The 21,244-nt window shown below is 48.9% G+C and overlaps 1 protein-coding gene across 3 annotated transcripts in view; it reads right to left on the bottom strand.

Moving 5' to 3' along the window:
- The window catches only part of LOC123137287 (ran-binding protein M homolog), a 32,990-nt gene extending 12,249 nt beyond the window's left edge, over positions 1 to 20,741 (bottom strand). Inside the window, exons 1-7 of one of the 3 annotated variants that reach the window (XM_044556984.1) lie at positions 20,454 to 20,741; positions 19,910 to 20,301; positions 19,147 to 19,293; positions 18,684 to 18,770; positions 17,117 to 17,162; positions 16,673 to 16,749; positions 16,170 to 16,323 (exon numbers count right to left, since the gene is read on the bottom strand). In XM_044556984.1, the coding sequence (XP_044412919.1) occupies positions 16,170 to 16,323; positions 16,673 to 16,749; positions 17,117 to 17,162; positions 18,684 to 18,770; positions 19,147 to 19,293; positions 19,910 to 20,286 (888 nt within the window). In that variant the 5' untranslated portion in view covers positions 20,287 to 20,301; positions 20,454 to 20,741. The remainder of the gene's footprint in view (positions 1 to 16,169; positions 16,324 to 16,672; positions 16,750 to 17,116; positions 17,163 to 18,683; positions 18,771 to 19,146; positions 19,294 to 19,909; positions 20,302 to 20,453) is intronic. The other 2 variants (XM_044556985.1, XM_044556983.1) reach the window with 2 other exon arrangements.
- Between the last annotated feature and the right edge of the window lie 503 nt (positions 20,742 to 21,244).

The following is a 21,244-nucleotide window of genomic DNA, read 5'->3' on the forward strand; positions in this document are numbered from 1 at the left end:
ACAACACATCATATCATTCTTTGCTTCGTGATACTCCTTTCAAGGTGGTCTATGGCCGTGACCCTCCTGCTCTACCAACTTACAACAGGGGCGAAGCCAAAGTTGAGTCAGTAGAGACAGCTTTGCAAGAACGTGATCAGTTTCTACAGGAGGTTCGTGAGCGTCTACTTCTTGCCGCGAGCCCAACAACGCGGCAAGAAGTATGATGATGACCATCATCGGGATCTGTCCTTTGATGTTGATGAGTGGGCATGGCTGCGCCTTCACCACAAGCAAGCTGCTTCATTGCCAGGCCATACACGTGGCAAGTTAGCTCAGCCCTTTTATGGACCTTACAAGATTCTGGAGCGCGTTGGTTCTATTGCCTGCAAGCTGGATCTTCCAGAAGGCTCTCATTTACATGATGTCTTCCATGTCAGTCTTTTGAAGAAATTCCATGGCGTCGCTCCTGTGAATGTGACACCACCATCGCCATTAATTCAGGATGGCCGCGTCATTCCGGAGCCTGCCAAAATATTAGCTCATGCATGCGCAGAGTGAAGCATGTGCTTGTTCAATGGGTCGGTTCTTCAGAAATGGATGCCACTTGGGAGCCCCTTGCTGAGTTCATCAAGCAGTATCCAGATTATCAGCTCAAGGGCAAGCTGCTTGTCGAGGAAGGGAGAGATGTTACGTGAGGAATTCATTATCGAAGGCGCAAGGCAGCAGGGGCAGGTTAGGCTGTGGCTAGAAAGGGCAGTTTGATGTCCTAGAAGGATGCATCTGTTTTGGTAGTCTCCAGATTCTATTAAGGTAGTATTTGAGTCAGATTCCTATTAGAGTATGAAGTATGTCGAGGTAGTACTAGTCCATGTCCTATATAAAGGACCTACCCTTGTAAGCTTAGAGGCAAGCAATAATCAATAAAGTCTAGTTTCCCTAATCTCTGTTCTCTATCTCTAATCCCTGCTACCTTCTACTACTGCGGCGGCGGCGGCGCCGCACCGTCGACAACCCGTCGGCCCCCAAGCACCTCCAGGCCACGGAATAGCCCTCAGATCCAAAGGTTGTTCCACCTAAACCCTGTAATTCATATGTCACAGTCGACGATGAATTCCCTGCTGAAGTCAGGCATGTGTAGCACCGGTGCAAGTGCTGCCTTGAGTGTCTGGAATGCAATTTCTGCCTCGTCGGTCCAGCGGTACCCTTCCTTTTTTTAGGAGCTAGGTAAGGGGTGCTGCACTAGAGCCAAAGTTGCGGATTAATTTGCTATAGTAACCTCCAAGACCAAGAAAGCCCCGCATGGCGAATAGACTTAGGCATCGGCCAGTCCACCATAGCTTGAACCTTGTCTGGTTCCATGGCGATGCTTCCCTCAGAGATGAGATGGTCCGAGTATGCCACCTTGGGTGCCCCGAAGGTGCACGTAGCATGCTTTAGCTGATGTTCCTGTAACAATTGGAATACTACACGCAAATGATCAAGCCACGAGGTACTGTAAATAAGAATATATCAAAAGAGACAAGAACGAAGAGTTGCAAGTAGGGCTGGAGGACTTCATTCATGAGTGCCTGGAAGGTGGAAGGTGGCTGGTGCATTAGTCAGCCCAAAAGGCATGACCACAAACTCTAAGAGGCCCTCGTGAGTGCGGAATGTTATCTTGTGGATGTCATCAACATGCATGCGGAGTTGGTGGTAGCCAAAACGCAAGTCCAATTTAGTGAAGAAACATGCACCACGGAGTTTGTCCAACAATTCCTCAACAACCGGGATCGGGAACTTGTCCTTCACTGTATTAAGTGCACCATAGTCAATGCAGAAGCGCCAAGATTTGTCGGGCTTCTTTACAAGCAACACCGCCGAGGAGAATTCTGATTTGGTTGGCCAGATCAACCCATGCTCTGACATCCATGCATTGCCTCTCAATTTCATCTTTCTGCACTGCTGGGTAGCGGTATGGGCGTACCACCATTGGACCGGATCCTGAGAGCAGGTGGATGCAATGATCACAATGTCAAGGAGGTGGAAGGCTGCATGGCTTGCTGAAGAGGTTCCGGAACTCCTCAAGCAGCCCAGTCAGGAGCTCGTGAGCAGTGCAAGAAGCCAGCCCCGGTCAAGACTTCAATAGTGCCTCGCCATGTAATGTGACCCGACGATCCAAAATGTCATGGTCAGCCTGGAGAAATCCCAGTAAATTGGTCAGGCTAGTGCAGCCACTGAAAGTCGAGGACCACGTCAAACCCCTTGAGAGCGAGTGCATGACAAGTGATCACAAAGCGCTCTTGGGTACAAATGACAGCCATATCACGACAGACACCGTTGTTGGACACATGGTCACCATTTGCTACAGCCACACACATGCTGACGCACTTGATTACAGGAACCCGAGCAGGATGCAGCCTCCTCGGAGATGAAGTTGTGAGTAGACCCATAATCTACAAGAGCTATGAGATGTGTGCCAGTGACATCCACCAAAATCTGCATGGTGTTTCCAGATCCGCGATGCCAATGAGGGCATGGAGAGTCAACAGGTGTATCAGGCTCCTCCGTGTCAGAAACGTCCACGTAGCATGCAAAAAATACGCTTGCAACGATGTCCAGGGGTGAATTATTCGTCGCAGTTGTAGCTGAGTCCCTTGGTACGCCACTCATCCATCTCAGCTGGTGATAGCCGCTTGCCAGGCAGCACAACTGCGGCTGGTGAGGCAGCCTTGGGGAGAGCTGCAGGTGCTGGAGTGGACGGCCATCCCCCCCCCCCCCCCCCAGCCCCAAGTTCTGCCCGTAGGCATGGGAGGTGTGTCGCCATCATCTGGTGCATCACGCTCCTCGTATGCACGTGCATGATCCATGGCAACCTCCAGGCGTTTCCAGGTACCGGAGCTTGACGTCGGGCCGAATGGACTTATGGAGACCCGCCACAAGCAACTCCACTTGGTGTGCCTTGGTGAGCCCGTCACACCTACAGGCAAGCGTCAAAAATTGCACCTCATAGTCGTCGACGGAGCCCGTCTGGCGCAAGTGCATGATAGCAGCCAGCTCATTCCAGATTTTACGCCCAAAACGCCAATTCAAGAGCTTGGTGAACTCTACGCATGGGGATGCACCATGCGCGCCTTGAAACGCCGATACCACCAGGACTGATACCACAAGGACGCGTGTCTAGACAGATGGCATGATGCGAGCCACACCTTGCCTCCTTCAAGTGTTCCTTGCCCTTCAAAAAAAGCTCCACGTGCATGAACCATAGCAGCGTGTTTTCAGAGCCGTCAAAGGTGGGAAACTCCAGTTTGTGGAATTTGGGCTTCCACTCAGCAGGTTCAGCATCAGACATGCCACCGTCATGGTCGTTCGATGGGCTTGTCCTGTCATCGCTTTTGCTGAAGCCACCCTGCTCTAGGCGCTGGATAGCCAGCCAGTTGGGTGCTGCTTGCTCCTTGAGGTCATCAATGTCCACCTCAAATTTCATGAGGATGGTGCCCTGCAGTTCGTCCACAAGTTCCTTCCTCCGCAGAGAAAACTTCTCGTCAAGAGCTTGGTAATCTCTGTGAGGGAGGCCATGGTCGTCGGCGGTGCGGAAGAGCCGAGGACCGGTAAGTCCGATACCAAGTTGTCACGACCTAGGTTACGGAGGGAGTAGTTGTGGGTGGTAGGAGGGCGAGGGCCAGGGAGTTTAAGCTTGGCGTCGTGATGGCTGGGGGATAGATTGATTCCAAAGGTAAACCTTTGCTTTTCTCTATTTATTTTGTTTGATGACCTATTACATGGGGACTGTCTTTGCTTTATAGCACAGTTGGCGACTAAGAGGGAGAGAGCGAAATAGAAAGGAACGACTCACATAGAATCCAAACCGTCAAACTAACAAGACCTGGAAAAAACACTAATAAGAGGATTTATCTCCTGAAGATGGTTCGATTGGACCCTAGACCCTGCGGTGGCGGCGGTAATGCCTGCCCCACATGACATGATAATCCCAGCATCCAGCTTTTCATCGATAAAGAATATGTCTATCTCCATATGCTTGGTTCTATCATGTTTAACTGGGTTGTTTGTTATATTAATTGTTGATTTGTTGTCATACCATACATTCATGCATCTGGTCTTTTGATATCTTTAGCTCTTATAATATATTTCTTGACCATAACAACTAACTCATCCCTGAGACATGGCTTGTTTCTTGCTTCTCCAAGACACTAAATATCCTCCTACAGAAACATGGCCTGAAGTTGATCTCCTGGTAACTCACACATATCCCCTTGTTGACAAACTTCACACGAAACTTATCAGGGGTATGTTTTTAAACAACCCCTTCACCAAAGTTATCAAGATCAAGGCGCATAAGTTATTAGGTCTGCGATGTGTGAGTCACCATGCCCCTGCCCCCCCCCCCCCCCCCGGCTCCAAAGTTATCAGGATCAGGGTACATAAGTTATCAAGTCTGCGATGTGTGAGTTGTCGTGCTATTAACATTAAGGTTGCCGTGGGTATGTTTTATCACCCCCCCCCCCCCTGCCAAAGTTATCAAGACCAAGACACATAAGCTATCAGGTCTGCGATGTGTGAGTTACCATGCTAGTCACACAAAAGTTACGGGGGGGATATTTCATCAACCCCCCCCCCCCATGCCAAAGTTATCAGGACCGAGGTACATAAATTATCAGGTCTGCGATATGTGAGTTACCATGCTATTCACATAAAAGTAGAAGGGGATATTTCATCAACCACCCATGCCCCCCTCCCACGCTAAAGTTACAAGGACCGGGGTTCATAAGTTATCAGATCTACTATGTGTGAGTTACCATGCTATTCATACAAAAGTTATCGGTGTATATTTCATCACCACCCTCCCCCCGCCGCCACCTCCTCCGAGGTAGTGGAGGAGGCGCGGGGCGCCTTCTTGATCGCGGGCAGCAGCTCCTCCTTGGCGGTGAGGCGGTGGCGGCGCGACAACAATGATGGCGCGTCCATGTGGCCGTACCGGCTGTGTGTCGGGACGTCAGCTCCTCCTTGACCCGGCGTCCGATCTGGACGCCGCGGTGGTGTGGGGGCGATGCTGACTCCTCCTTCATGCGGCGTCCAATCTGGACGCCGCGGTTGTGCCGAGGCGAGGACGGCTCCTTCACAGGACGCGGTGGCGCGGTGACGGCTGCTCCGCCTTCACGTGCGCCAGCGATGGCGGAGATGGGCCCATGTAACGGAGCGATCAATCCGTCATTATCTCGATCTGACGGACAAAATCTTCGTCCGTCAAAGCGGCCTCCTTAAGGATTCAGGGCAGCTCATCGGTGGCCACTGCGGCGGCGCCTGGTCTTCCTCGCCACCGGAGCAGATGATGATCTCCTTGGCAAAGGAGCCGGCCGACGTGGACAACGACAGGCCCGGAGAGCGTGGCCGGTGGCGCCAAGACCCGTCGGAGGAGCTTCCGCCTACTCCGCCTATCGGCGCGGAGCACCACGACTTCGGCATCACCTCAGCTGGGGGCGAAGAGGAGGGGCTCGGGCATGGAGACAAGGGAAGGGAGGGGGCCGGTGCTCCGGGAGGGGAATCCGGCTTTGTGCGTTGCCAGCGCACGGCTTATATAGTCGCGGCAAGGCCAAGGCGAAGGGGCTGTTAGCCTGCTTCAATGCAACGCATCGGCCGGAGTTGGTCTCTCGGGAAGTTGCATCCGCTTGAAGCGACGGCTGCCGAAAGGTCGCGTCAGTCAGCACCACGCCACGCGACATCAATGTCGGCCGCTTAGTGCTCTAGGGCGGCATGAAGGCGGCACGGTAAGCGGTGCGTGCATCTAAAGGAAAGCGGGGGAGGTTTTTTTGGGTGGGCCAGGGTGGTCAGAATCGGGGGTGTGAGCGGTCCAGACTCCCCGCAAGGCCCCATGTTTGTGTCTTGTTTGCGGGAGAAAGTACGTCTGTACCACACCACGGACCGCATTGGATGACTTCCATGGTCCAAACAGCGCGGTCCGGACACATGTGGTAAATTGGAGATGCCCTTGTACCCATCACATGAAGTGCAAGATTGGTGATGCACTACGATGATGATCACTATACAAGCGCATGAAAAAATCTATGAAATATCTCATGTTTCTATAGTAGTTGAGGTAAAAATTGATGGCTTCTAGCTATAGTGTACAATAATGATGGTTGGACTAGTTGGCTATGGCGTGAGGTCTTTGAGATAGTGTTGGCAGAGACGCAGGTTCGAATCATGCACACTGATAGGAATATGCAACTTGTATTCCAATGAGGCCATAGGCCAGTATATATATACATGTACAGGTGTAGGAAATATGCAGGAAACCCCTTATACAATGGGGTAAATACAAAAGACTACATGGACTCTAACACCACCCCCCCCCCCTCAAACTCATGGTGGATGAACAACACTGAGTTTGGAGAGATAGAAGCCATGTTGCGCTCTAGTCTGAGCCTTCGTAAAGAAATCCGCCAACTGTAACTCAGAAGGCACATACTGAAGAGCAATAATCTGATCCTGCACACCAGCGCGCACATAAAAAGTATCAACACCAATATGCTTGGTGAGCTCATGCTTCACATGGTCGCGCGCAATGCTAATAGCACCTGTACTGTCAGACAATAGCAGAGTAGGTGTAGGGACAGAAACACCAAAATCCTAAAGTAACCACTGTAACCAAGTCACCTCTGCCGTCAAAAGAGCCATAGCTCGCAACTCAGCCTCTGCACTCGAACGGGAAACTGCAGTTTGTTTCTCCGTCTTCCAGGCAATGAGAGAACCACCAAGGAAAACACAGTAAGCAGAAAGTGAACGGCGATCTAAGGGATCACTAGCCCACGTAGCATCCGAATAGGCCTGAAGCTATAAGGAACTGGAGCGAGGAAAGAACAGGCGATGAGAGATCGTGCCCCGAAGATATCGGAGAACACGAAGGAGGTGACTAGTGAACCGAAGTGGGAGCGGAGACAAACTGACTCAGAATATGAACTGAATAAGAGATATCCGAATGAGTGACAGCTAGATAGACGAGACTCCCAACAAGATGACGATAACGCGTCGGGTCAGGCAAGGGGTCTCCATCAGTATCACGAAGGTGAACATTGAGCTCCATGGGAGTCTCAACAATGCGCTCATCAGTAAGAGCAGCACGAGCAAGAAGATCCTGTATATACTTTTCCTGGGATATAAAAAAGCCATCAGAGGTAGAAGAGACTTCAATCCCAAGAAAGTAGCGAAGAGGTCCAAGATCAGACATAAGAAACTGCTCACTAAGACGGGCCTTTACAAAGGCAATATACTCGGGGTCATCACCAGTGATGATCATGTCATCGACATAGAGAAGAAGAGTCCGACCACGAGGAGAAATGTGGACAAACAAGGCTGGATCATGAGCACTCACTGAAAAACCAGCGGCAGTCACCACAGAGGCAAAACGCTCAAACCAGGCGCGGGGGGCTTGCTTAAGGCCATAGAGAGAGGGACGAAGACGACATACCATGCCATCAGGAACAGAATACCCAAGTGGTGGTTGCATGTATACCTCCTCGCGCAGCTCACCGTTAAGAAAAGCATTCTTAATATCAAGCTGAGACACAGACCAGTGGCGTGCAGAGGCCACGGCAAGAAGTGTACGAATAGTGGTCATATGGGCCACAGGAGCAGAAGTCTCGTCGTTATCACGACCATGCTCCTGCTGAAAACCACGAGCCACAAGACAAGCTTTGTAACGCTCAAGAGAACCATCGAAGCGAGTCTTAACCTTGTAGACCCACTTACAAGTGATGGGACGGACACCTGGAGGAAGAGAAACAAGATCTCATGTACCAGTGCGTTCAAGAGCAGCAATCTCCTTTGCCATCGCAAACTGCCATTCAGGATGAACAACAGCCTCACGATAAGAAGGCGGCTCAAGAACAGCAGCACCAGCGGTGGAAAAAACAAGGTGATCAACAGGCGGAAGCGGACGAGGACGCAAGCCATAAGCAGGCTGAGACGAGGAGGACGGCACAACAGCAGACACATCCACATTACGTGAACGACGAGTGTAATACTGAGGAAAAGATGGAACAATGCCAGGAGGAGTAGCCGAGGGAGAATCAGGAGGTGGAGACGAAGAGATCACCGGGGATGAAGGTGCGGAATCCGGTGACATGCAAGGGGAGGAAACCGTGGGAGATGGTGGGCATGGAGAAGTAGAGTGAGCAGGACGATAGACAAGGGCTCAACTGGAGTGATAGGTGCGTCGGGAAAAATGAGGAAAGAGATATCCTCCACTGAAAAGGTCGAGGAAGATGGACGCGGGTAGAAGGGACGAGACTCATCAAAAGTCACATCCCGAAAAATACGCATCCGACGACCGATAGGATCCCAACAACGATAGCCCTTATGCTCATCACTATAGCCTAAGGAAACACACTCAACAGACTGAGCGATCAGTTTGGTGCGTTCGCGAGGGGCAAAAAGAACATAGCAAACACAACCAAACAAGCGAAGCGTCAAATAATCAGGAGAACGATCAAAGAGATGCTCAAAAGGAACACCACCCTGTAGAGCAGCGGATGGCTGAAGGTTGATGAGATAAGTGGAGGTGGAGACAGCTTCAGCCCAAAAATGAGGCGGAAGTGAGGCGGTGACCATCAATGCACGAGCCGTCTCAAGAAAGTGACGATGCTTTCTCTCAACCACACCATTCTGAGCATGAGCACCAGGACAAGAGAACTGAGGAAGAGTCCCCTGTTCGGCAAGTACAGCACGCAATATCTTGGAAATATACTCGCCAGCAGAGTCAGCACGAAACACTTGAATGGACGAAGAGAACTGAGTATGAACCATGGCAGCAAAACGCTTATATATGGCAAGAACTTCACTGCGAGAAGTCATAAAATAAAGCCAAATGTAACGAGAGAAATCATCTATGAAAATAATATAGTATCGATGGCCCCCTTTCGAAGCGAAGGGAGCCGGACCCCATACATCAGAATGGACTAAATCAAAAGGACGCTGGGACACGGACTCACTAGTAGGATAAGGCAACTGAATCTGTTTGCCAAGCCGACAACCCTGACACTCTAAAGACACGTCTCCTGAGACAGACCCCAGAAGACCTCGACGAACTAAAGACGACAAACGAGAACCACAAAGATGACCAAGTCAGTGATGCCACTGCTGAAAGGAGCCGGTAGCTGAAGCGACAGAAGCGGATGGACTGGCGACAGTGGTGGCAGCGGAAGGAACATGAAGCCAGTCGAGCTCCCAAAGACCCTGAGAGTCATGGCGGCGAGGGCCAGCCCCAACCAAAGTGTGCGTCCGACGATCCTGAACAGAGCAAGAGTCAACATCAAGGATGACGTGACAACCAGAATCAGTAAGTTGACCAGCAGAAAACAGATTCATAGTAAGTCGAGGAACATGAGCAACATCAGGGACAGAATAAGGAGTGGTGAGATTGCCTCGACTAGCAACAGAAAAAGGAGTTCCATCAGCAGTGAGTACATGAACAGGAATATCAAGTGATCGAAGAGAAGACAAATTAGAAGAATGAGACGACATATGAAAAGAAGCTCCGGAGTCCAAAACCCACGGGGATGTACCTGACTATGTAGATGGTGGTTCCTCAATGCGGGAAGCATCAGTCACAGAACCTGCAGTACCAGTCGAAGAAGAACCTGTAGCGACAAGCAGATGCTTAAGTCTCAGAATATCCTGCTTAGTTAAGGCGGTGGCTGAAGATGTCGAAGTAGAAGTCCCGGAAGATGATGTCCGTGCCTTACGCATGTGCCGCTTCTTCTAGAAGCACTGCGACTCAATATGACCATCCTGGTTGCAGTAGCCGCAACGAGGACGAGATCGACCCTGACCGCCAGTAGGAGTGGGCAAGAGTGGTGGAGCACTGGAGCGTGGAGGAGTCGGTGCAGCAGGCGGCAGAGATGGAGTGCGAGCAACGAGCACAGAGGAAATCTCGAGTAAACCAGCGCCACGTAAGCGAGTCTCCTCAGCACGGATCTCAGAAAGCGCCTCCATGAGAGAAATCTGGCCACGAGCAAACAACTGAGCACGCCGAGGCTCAAACTCCTTACGGAGCCGAGATAAGAACTCGTAGACACGATGAAACTCCGAATCAGCCCGCATAGCCTGGCAACACTGGCAAGTGCGACAACCAGCAGTGCGGAGAGAATCAAGCTGACGCCAGATAGCAGAACTCTGTGCATAGAAATCATCAACAGTGGAGTCACCCTGCTGAAGAGCATGCTCCTGACGAACCACAGAGAGGTATAGGGCATCACCAGAGGGCTCATAGCGCTGACGGAGACGAGTCCACATCTCAAATACAGTAGGAAGGCCCAGAAACTCAGAGGCAAACTAAGGCAGAACACTAGCAGTGAGAACAGCTGCAGCACGAGCATCATCATCAAGCCACTGGGTGTAAACAGACAGAGCACCATGATACGTCTGAAGAGCCTCCTCATAAGTCAAAACCTGCTCATCATAAGCACAAATAGCGGCCTCATCAGCAAGCTTAGTTGCATCCTTCGCAGCCTGATTAGCATCCGTAGGAAGAATCAGTGGCGTCAGCAGAGTGGGAGCCACAGGAGGAACCGGACGTGGCGGACAACAGACCTCGCCAGAAAGAACGCCCCATAGACGAATGCCACGCATATGAATGCGCATGAAGCCAATGAACTCGGTGTAGTTAGTGCCATCAAAAATCACCGGACAACGAGGAACAGCAACATAGCCCGACGCAGCAAACATTGTTTTTTTTCTCTTTTTTTTGGAAAGACACAGCTCTCCCGGCGAAGAAGACGAACCAGACGATCAAAGAAACAAAGATCGAGCAGGTGAGGCCGGCGAGATCGCAGGTGCCAGGAGGACCAGAGCCGAGTCGGGCGCTTTGGGGATCGAGCGAAGACTGGCGGCGGGGTTGGTCTCGACGTGAGCGGGCAAACCTGGCAAGCGGGAGGGCTAGCGCGACGGGCGATCTGGCGATGCGGGATGGGCCTGGCAACGGCGGGCCTGGCGAGCGGGAGCGGACGCGGCTTGCTCGGGCGAGTGACGAGCGGGAGGAGCGGGATCGAGCGGGCCTAGCGGCGGGGTTGGTGGCGGGGCGAGAGAAACCTGCAGCCGGACCAGAGGAAACGCGGCGGCGGTGACGAGAAGAGGATCAAGCACGAGTTGCGCGTGCTAAAAAAAACCTATGCTCTAATACCATGATAGGAATATGCAACTTGTATTCCAATGAGGCCATAGGCCAGTATATATATACATGTATAGGTGTAGGAAATATGCAGGAAACCCCTTATACAATGGGGTAAATACAAAAGAGTACATGGACTAACACACACGACCTCCTTTTTCAGTTTCTCTTTTTCTCTGACTGGCTGAGCCAACGGAGCGCACCTGGAGCGGTTTTAGCGAAAGGAGTAGGGAGCACGGCCCGTCTTATCTGCGGGGGTGCGCGAGATTATCGGACGGATCGCACGTCGTTTGGATCTGTCACAGAATTCCTGCCACATGGATTTTAGCTTTCTCGTTGATAATAATATCATCCACATATATAGCAAATATAGTGATTTTCCCCTTCCCATCTCTGTAGAACAGCGTATGATCACCATTACACTGCCCATACCTCACATTACATACATCATGTCTGAACTTGTCGAACCATGCTGGCATAGACTATCTTAAACCATAAAGAGCTTTCTTTAACGTGCATACCCTGCCAGCAGTCTCAGAAGTAGAGAACCCAGGTGGGATCTCCACGTAGGAGGCATGTAGTCCTCCTGTAGGTTCTCATGCAAGAAAGCATTCTTCACGTCAAACTGATGTAAAGACCACCCAAATTTGTTGCACATGAGATCAGAATCCTCAACGTTTATCTTTGCCACTGGAGCAAATATCTCATAATAGTCAATGTTCTAGGTCTGGCTGTATCCCCTCGCCACAAGCCTTGCTTTGTACCTTTCAATCTTTCCTTCTGCTGCTTAGTGTATACCCACTTGCAGTTGGCTGCCTTATTTCCTATTACAAGGTGGTAGTACCCATGTCTTGTTCTTACATAGATCCTCCAGCTCCACCATGGCCATGCGCCATTTTGAGCCCTCCTTTGCCTTCTTCAAGTCAGTCGAAATTGACACAGGCCGAAGAGAAGAACCAAATGCTTTGTAGGCTGGAGATAATGCTTCATAGGTAACATAATTTCCAATGTCGTTGGGGTATTCTTGTTGTTGCTCGAGTAGTTTTCCTCAAAGCAATTGGCCTATCAATTGACCCTTCAGTAGCAACCGACCCTTATCCCCATCAGAGGAGATGGGCATCGCATCAGTACTACCTTGTTGCTCCCTCAGTGACTGGCCTAGTTGCTCACTGTGATAGCAATACCATCATCTCGCTTCTGTGAATACACCTTTAGTTGTTCCTCTTGCTCTGCTATCCACCTCGGCACACTACCAATTTGAGCTGGTGTAACACCATCACCTCACTTCCGTGTACACCTTTAGCTACTATTGCTCTGTCATCCACCTCAATACACAACCGACCCAGGTGGAAGCACTGCCTGTCTTTAGCTACTCATCTTGCTCTGCCGTCCACATCAGTACACAACCGATCCATGTGGGAGCACCGTCTGCCTGACTCGGCGCCCCATCAGTCACAATCGGTCCTTCACTCGACTCACCACTCGGCGGTGTTATCAGTTACTGGGGCTGCTACTCGCTTCACCGTACCATAATGTCACCCTCAATTGGTTGTTGCAGCATTGAATCAGCACCACCACAACTACCACCAACCCCTTGACCTATCAAGGTAGATTGAGTATGGTCAAGACTTTCAGATAATCCACTAAGATCAGTTTTCTCGCCATAAAATGGTTTGGATTCCTGAGGTGACATCCATGCTTGCAAAGGTCCTTCATTCAGGACTCCCACACTTGTAGCCGCGCTGCCCAGAAGAATGTCCAATGAAGATACACTTGATGGCCCATGGATCCAATTTTCCCACGGATGGCATGTGATCGCTGACAAAGAAGACACAACCGAACAGCTTGGAAGGAACCACGAAATCATTCTTTCCCCTAAGTAACTCGGAAGGTGATTTCATACCCTAGTACTCTCGATGATGTGCGATTGATCAGGTGTGTCACGGTCATCACAGCTTCAGTCAACAAGAATTTCGGCACATTCATAGTAGTAAACACCAATGATTGAGCAACCTCCAAAATATGTCGATCCCTCCTTTCTGCCACTCCATTCTGAGGAGTGTCCGGACATGAGGTTTGATGCAAAATCCCCTCTGGTAAAAAGTCCCAAACACTATGTTCACATACTCGGTGTCATTATCATTTCTTATCACTTGTACCTGAACAGTGAAGTGGTTTCTCACACAGGCATAGAACCTCCTGAAGCATTGGAAAGTTTCGTCCTTGTGACGGATCAAATAGACCCATGTCATAGGCGAGTGACAATCAATAAAGGTCACAAAATACTTTGCACACTATCCGACACCACATGACTTGTCCACACATCCGAGTGAATAAGCATGAATGGGGATATACTTCTAAATCCCTTGCTCACACAAGACGTCCTTCTGTGTTTAGCAAAGTTTTCCAAACTCACACACATCACATTTCAGTTTGTTCTTGTCTACTTCATTCATTACATCAGGAAATAGCTTGTACATTTTATCGAAGGATACATGCCCCATTCTGTAGTGATGTTTTGTCACCAAGGACTCTCTTTCTTCCACAATTGCCGCAATCACTGAGCTTCCCATCTGATCAAGCCCCTCACGCTCCATGTACCACAGTCCCCTATGCCTCCCCTATGCCTTATTCCAATCCCCATCCTCCTTCCAAACGGCATGTCCTGAATCAAACACATTCCTCCGTCAAGTGTTATCCTACAGTCCACCTGGTCATTAAGAGTACTCAGAGACAGCAGATTGACCGGGAAAGCTAACACATGTAGGACTAAAGATAACTTAATAGCAGGTGTACATTGTAACTGTCCTAATACCCTTAATAGGCTGCAATGTTCTGTCAGATGTGCATAAAGTGTTACTTTGTGACGGAGTGTGAGTGACTAGATCATGTGACTCAAATTCCCTGAAGTCACCAGCAACATGTTGAGATGCACCCGAGTCTAGTACCCACTCCGGATCAGTTCTGTGAGCAGCTATTGTGGCCTTTTCAGTGCTGCCTCCATTTGTACAGATAAAATGAGCCAAACTGGGAAGACTAGCATCCTCCTGGCTATCCTTTTGTTCGATCTCACCCGTATCCTCTACTTCCTGCATCACTTCGCCGAGGAAAAGCGCAAAGCACATGCGTGCTGCCACATACTTGTTGCACATGTTGACAACAAACCAACGACATTCGCCTTTGCCTCCTCTGCCCCGTGCAACTCACACCTGCCTGGAACATGTGTGTCCTCTTCAGGTCATGGTCTCCTCCCAGCCTTCATCTCCTACGTGTCTTCCTCCTTCCTCTGCGTCACACAAACATCCACCATCCGGCCACACGGAATCCATGACTCCGGTCACCTCCGCCAAGTCGTTGAACTTATCCACAACCTCACCACCTGCCATCTTCTCCCAGGCGCCACATGCAGCAGCTAGCCCTCCTCTCGAATAGCCGCACACAGCAGCAACACCTCCAGCAGAAGCAGCAGCAACACAGGCACCACCAGCTCCTACTCTACACTCCAATACAGCAGCAGCAGTTCAGCCCTCAGCAATGCACACCACCACCAGCAGCAGCTTGTCGCCGCCTCCAGCACCTCTTCTTCCACCTCCTCCTCACGAATCAGAAGAAGCAGCTTCAGCACCAGCAGCTCTCTCAATGCTGTCTCCTCTTCCCTTTCCAATCAGCAGCAGCAGAAGCACAGCCACACAGCACCAGCAGAGACAAGAGCAGCACAAGCCTCCAGCTCGTGCAGCACCCGTAGCTACCTCCACACCAGCAGGAACGAGGCGCAGGAGTTTACTCCTTCCTGTGCCTGGACACGCCATTGCACTTCCGCTCAGACCTGCTGCCGCCACCAACTGATCTCCAGCAAGAGCACCTGCTGTCCTGCAGCCCCCTCTCGCGCAGCCCGACAGCGCCGCACACCCGCACACGCGCGCACAGTCATGCCCAGATGTGCCGCCGCCTCCTCGCCGGACCCTGCCACCAGCCATTCGGCCGACGACTAGACCACCGTTGCCGCCGTCTTCAGCTTCAGCACCAGCAGCTCTCTCAATGCTGTCTCCTCTTCCCTTTCCAATCAGCAGCAGCAGAAGCACAGCCACACAGCACCAGCAGAGACAAGAGCAGCACAAGCCTCCAGCTCGTGCAGCACCCGTAGCTACCTCCACACCAGCAGGAACGAGGCGCAGGAGTTTACTCCTTCCTGTGCCTGGACACGCCATCGCGCTTCCGCTCAGACCTGCTGCCGCCACCAACTGATCTCCAGCAAGAGCACCTGCTGTCCTGCAGCCCCCTCTCGCGCAGCCCGACAGCGCCGCACACCCGCACACGCGCGCACAGTCATGCCCAGATGTGCCGCCGCCTCCTCGCCGGACCCTGCCACCAGCCATTCGGCCGACGACTAGACCACCGTTGCCGCCGTCTTCAGTGCCCCGCCTGCGACTGATACCATGTGGAGCATCTAGGAGACGTAGCAAGGTGGCTGCAACGGCTCTAGCGGTGCTCAGAGGCAGACAGCATCGTGCCTCTCCTTGTCTAGGTCAGCTAGTCACTTGACTGAATGGGCCTGGACCTGGGCCTCATGGGTCAATAGTGATGGGCTTCACATACAACAGTACTGTACAGAAAAATATGGAAAATGACAAGCCTAAGGCAATCTAAATAACAGCTGAGAAGAGTGGGCAATAATTGTTTCATAATTTAAGGATATTCTCATGAAGCTTGCAACCATACCATTTTCAGAGGCCAATCAAATGTAAAAATGAACAACTTCAAAAGAATAAAATGTGTTGAATTATCGTAAACAATAGTCCGGTTACCCCATCACGGCACACAAAGACAATAACTACACTAAAACACACATGGGCACAAAGGGTTCATCCATCTGGCTAGTAACTGATCTTTAGCTGTTAAACTATTGCATAAAAGGTTAACCAAGAGATCGGATTCTCTGGAGCTGCTAATTAAGGGGACAAAAAATATAAACAAATAAGACTTATCGCAGAAACACAGTTACATGTGATGCAATGTATCAGCTTACCTGACGCAATATTTTTCTGTGGCTAAGACCATACATTTCAGGAGGTTCCCCATAACCAGTTTGATGATTCGCTGGAGGGTCAGTTTCACTTGCCGCATCAAAAGAATTCAATGTATCTTGGTAGCCATAATGTAGGAGATATGAACGAACAATCCTGCCATAAGTGCATGGTACATACGCATAGGACGCGTCAGCCTAGAAATGATTTTAAATATTAAGAAAGGAATGATCTATGCAACACAATGTTTAAACAGTTTAGTGGAAACAAAGCTCGAAATAAGGTTGGATGGGAAGAAGATGGCAAGCTACGAAGTAGATTGTACCAAATGGTAAACCTCAAGAACAACAAAACAGCACCCAAAATAAGTGAACAGTGCATATCATTTAGTGCATGTGAAATGGCTAAATCATATCCATGTTGACCTTAATTCTGGATCCACATCTAAGATCGTGTGATGCAACACTAAACATAATGGGCTGTCATTTAGTATATAGAGGCATACCAATGACTGATATCTGGTTGCAAGTACAGTTTGTCGCTAATAGATTGTCGCGTCATTTTCTGCTCAAGAATATAACCCTGCCAAACAGGAGTGAATTGCATCAAACACAAAAAAATCTAGAGTGTATACAACAGCATTATGTGTTTATCTATCACAAGCACATCATTAGTTTGCAACTATATCAACTATGTTAGAAAAAAATCAACCGATTTTTTATTAACGGTGTATGTGATTATTATTATTCCTTTCAGAGTACATAAAAATCGTTGCACCTAAAGATGCAGCGAATCCAGCAAACTGGGATGGATAATCATAATACAGTGAAACATGTTCCATGGGTGCCGCAAAATACTGTTGGTGTACAGTTAGGCCATGGAAAGAGGAATTGCAGATGAGATAAGAAAAATTAGGACAATTTTAAGTAGCAGCAATATCTTGCCTCACCTCAATATCAAAACAGAACTGTTCTTTTCCAAAGTTTACTGTCAACCTGGTTTGCAAAAAAATATATCAAATAATCAGATCTGACAAAAAAAGCCATCACGGCAGGTATATGCAGCAATGAAATACAAAGAATAGCTTCTGTTAGGTGGTTGATAAATAGATGAAGACGGGATCGATAGAATAACCAATGGTAAATGAATATATATTACCCCTCCCCACTCTTTGATGGTGTGCCTGTTTAAACCTTGAACTACAAAACAGGTATTAAGCCTCGTGATCTTTTAGAACTGGAGCAAACAACAGCGTTATGTGTTTTGTGGAGGCAGTTTTTCCAGCTTAGGTTGTAGCGTGCCAAGGAGGTCAGCTTTCATATAGTGCTCTCTGTGTGTCCTTTCTCACTGGAAACTTTGAGGACCTGCCACTACAGCGCCTGATGACAGACAGCACCACAGGCTGCTCCTGCTGTGGCCATGGCGCTGGATGTCCTCCTCCACTGACACCCTACCCCTCTGCACTGTTGCAGGGGACGGGTTGGCAACCTCGCCCTCCAGATAAGGAGAGGGTTGAGATAACTTTTACCTGGTGAAGATTTTTCTTTTGTACGTCATGTTATCCGTCACATTGGCAAAACCACCTCAGGGACTATTTGCAGTTTTACAATAGCAAGGGGCATAATACCTGGTTTTGCAGTCTATCAAAGCTCGTACGGTATTATAGACTTTTTTCTTGGTACTAACTACTAAGTCCCCAATTCAGTAGCACTTAATAGATCCTAAACTAATCATAAATTTTACCCGTGAGAAAATACTTACTAATGTTATATTCAGAATGTCAAATCTAAAATTCAATCAATTAATTTTTGCATAGAAGTTACATATAAGCATTAAACAAAGAGTCATTACCAAGTGTTACTAATAAAGTATATGATTTGGAAGCACAAAGGAAAATCACCTTCAATTTGAAGCTGTTATGAATGAAAGAAACAAAATAAACGAGTGAATTGTGCTTTACATAGGTCTGTCAAGTAAAGATACAGAAAAAAAAAACTGTGCTCAGCAAATATTTTAACTAACTTTGAATACCAACTCAGATGTTTTCATTGCTAAATAAGCATAGGGGTTATTTCATTTAATTTCTTGGTCAGAGCTCTTGTGATTGGTCCACTTGGCCTGTAATTACTGATTACTACAATCCTTCCTATAAAATGTGGCTTAACTAACGAAGAAACACAAAAGCTGATGATTCTATAGAAGGAGCCTAGTCAACAATTGCCAAGACCAAAGTGCACTAAAGCTGTGGAATGGTTTAAAAGATGTCCACTGGTCTTGTCTCTTTATTATAATCATGAGAGAGTTAAGCCACTGAGTGGCTTAAAAAATAAATTCCTATAGCATCATTTATTCAGTAAATCAGGACAGGGAAGGCTTGATATAAATGTAAGGGAGAATTCGCTTCAATAAGTACGCATGTTTTTGCAACTAAGGTTGAAATATTTGGGGCAAATTTTAGTTTCTATTTAGCATGTACAAAACCAACATAATAATCACTATAGAAAGAGACAGCTTACTCTTCACCCTGGCTATGAACCGCAATAGTAGGATATAGTGGTCCTTTAATATCTTTTGGAAAGGCCCCAATCAGAGATCCATTTTTTCTGCAAGATGCTACAACTAGTTAGATCACAACACCGCACAATATTTTAAATAAATTAAACAGGTGACGGACTTAATGCAGAGAATAAGAGATAAGCATATGGTGCATACAGCATTCAACATGAGTGCATAAGAGGAAGATATGCCCATTCATAAAGTTATGGTGGCAGTGCAAATCCAAAACTATCATTTTTTTATTAAAGTTAAATGACAAAAGCACCAACCAAATGCATTTATTCATCTTCAGAAGAAAACCGAAAATATTAAGGATGGTAACTGAAAATGTAATGTTATGTAATAATACAAAACCTCATAGAAGAGTAATGGTCTGCGAATCAAATAAACAAATAGTGTAATCAACAAAAACTGGACACTTACGTGAAGAAAAGAAGTTGTTCTATGTAGTTAATTCCAGCGCCAATTATGTCGCCTGATGTGAATTTGGGACCAAAAGACTCACTTTTCCCTGGACCCCGGTAAAGATAGCCATCATCGCCATGGTATCCACAACTTTGAGATTCCCAGCTGGAATGAAGAAAGAACAGACAGAATAATCAGCAGGTAATTGTCGTTGAGTAGCAAGTAGCAACCACTAAAATAAAATGTTATAGCAGGTCAAATTTCAAGTCAGTTCAAATGAACAGGAGACAGGTCCATAAAATATATGAAGCATTACATAGAAATAGAGATCATAGCAAGGAAGGACGCTACAACTAACAGACTGCCTGAAAAATACATGCCCACCATGGCAAACAACAGTGGGAAAGTTCATTAGATTCACAAACCTCTTTTTAGCATGAACGGTGTAGGAATTACAACAAATAGCCGCATACAACTACTAAACTACTCCCTCCGTCCCATGATGTAAGACGTTTTTTGGCACTAGCGTAGTGCCAAAAAACATCTTACATTATGGGACCGAGGGAGCACATGTTATTAGGCCTTCCTCGCCCAGATTGTGCAATTTCAGCTATCCACACATCATCTCAGACTCAGACAGGTTATGCAGCTAGCACAAATACCACAAAGTAGTACATTTTCACAAAATGAGACAAGTTTGGAATTGCTAATTGCTAGCAGAGCACTAAACCCAGGCTGGAGAGACCAAAATAGCAGCAAGAGCCAAGAAAAGGTGGCTCACCCAGGTTGGCGGCGCATCTTGAAGCTCTCGGTGGTGAAGCCGATGGAGGTCTGGCCCTTGAGCCCAGCATTCCTCACGGTCATCTCAAAGTAGTAGACGGCTCGGTGCATGGGAGCGGGGCAGTCGGCCTGCACGACTCCGACGTCATGGCCGTGGTGGTTGACGCCGAGGTACTTGACGGACATCTTGTCGACGGAGACGACTGCAAAGAGGCCCGAGCTGTTGGCGGTGTTGAGCTCGGATGGCATGGGCTCCGAGTCCAGTGCCGCTGCGGTGGCAACCCACTCCGCCGGGGACCGCCACCGCGACGCCAGGCGCATCGGGTCCACCGTCGTCGTCGTCGTCGTCGTCGCCTCCGCCTCCTGGTGCGCCACCATTCGCCAATCCAACTTCTGGCGAATAAATCATCAGAACAAAACAGTCTAGACAAGTACTAGTGAAGAAAGAAAGATTTCTAGGCTGCTCCAACATAAAATAAGGATCTCTGGCACGCAAAAGAAGAATTGCGGGAAAATCTGGGGGAGCAAGAATTGGAGGAGCTTACCCAGAGGCGGATCGAACCGCGCTACGATAGCAGGCGGCGGGGAAAGTGATGAACCGGCAGGTCGCGTTTGCGGCGCGGGGGTGGGGAACGGGGCGAGAGGCGTGCCAGGATGTGGGGTCGCGTATAGAGAACTTTTCTTTTTTAGCAACACTCACAGACTACACATTGTGAACGCAAGCACGCACGCGCATCCGGAGATCCATGAAAATTCGAGCATGAATGCAAGTATAGAGCTTAAACCCTAATAGACTGGTTTCACCATGTTTAAAGTCATCGTCAATGCGGACCTGTAAATCTCCCACAACAGTCCGGACCGCGTTGTCCCGACCGCAGAAGTCATCCAACACGGTCTTGTATGGGTCCGCGGGATGGTCCGGACGCGATTTCTCCCGCAAAAAGGAGACAAAAGTGAGGGGAGGTTTGCGAGAGTCCGGACACGCGAAACTTACGAATCCGACACCCTAGGCCCACCCAAAATCCTTCCCGGACCCCGTGACTCTATCCTCCCCATTTTCTCTTCTTCTTTTTTTTCTCTTTTGCCCTCGCCGCCACTCCACCGCAGCACACCCCTGCTGGAAATCTGCATCTCCATCACCTACGGCGATCCAGCAAGGTTCCCCGCCATTTCTCCTCCATCTCCGTTCAACCCCCTGTCCTTCGAGCGCCCCGCCAGGTACCATCATCTATCATGCCCGGCAACTGTTCGATGAATCGCCGGAACTGAAAACGGTTGTCCCTTCTTGTTTGTAGCAATGAATTCCGATTTGGAGTACATATACAAGCAGTATGTT

The sequence above is a fragment of the Triticum aestivum genome, chromosome 6B, assembly GCF_018294505.1.
Source record: "Triticum aestivum cultivar Chinese Spring chromosome 6B, IWGSC CS RefSeq v2.1, whole genome shotgun sequence".
Taxonomy (NCBI): Eukaryota; Viridiplantae; Streptophyta; class Magnoliopsida; order Poales; family Poaceae; genus Triticum; species Triticum aestivum.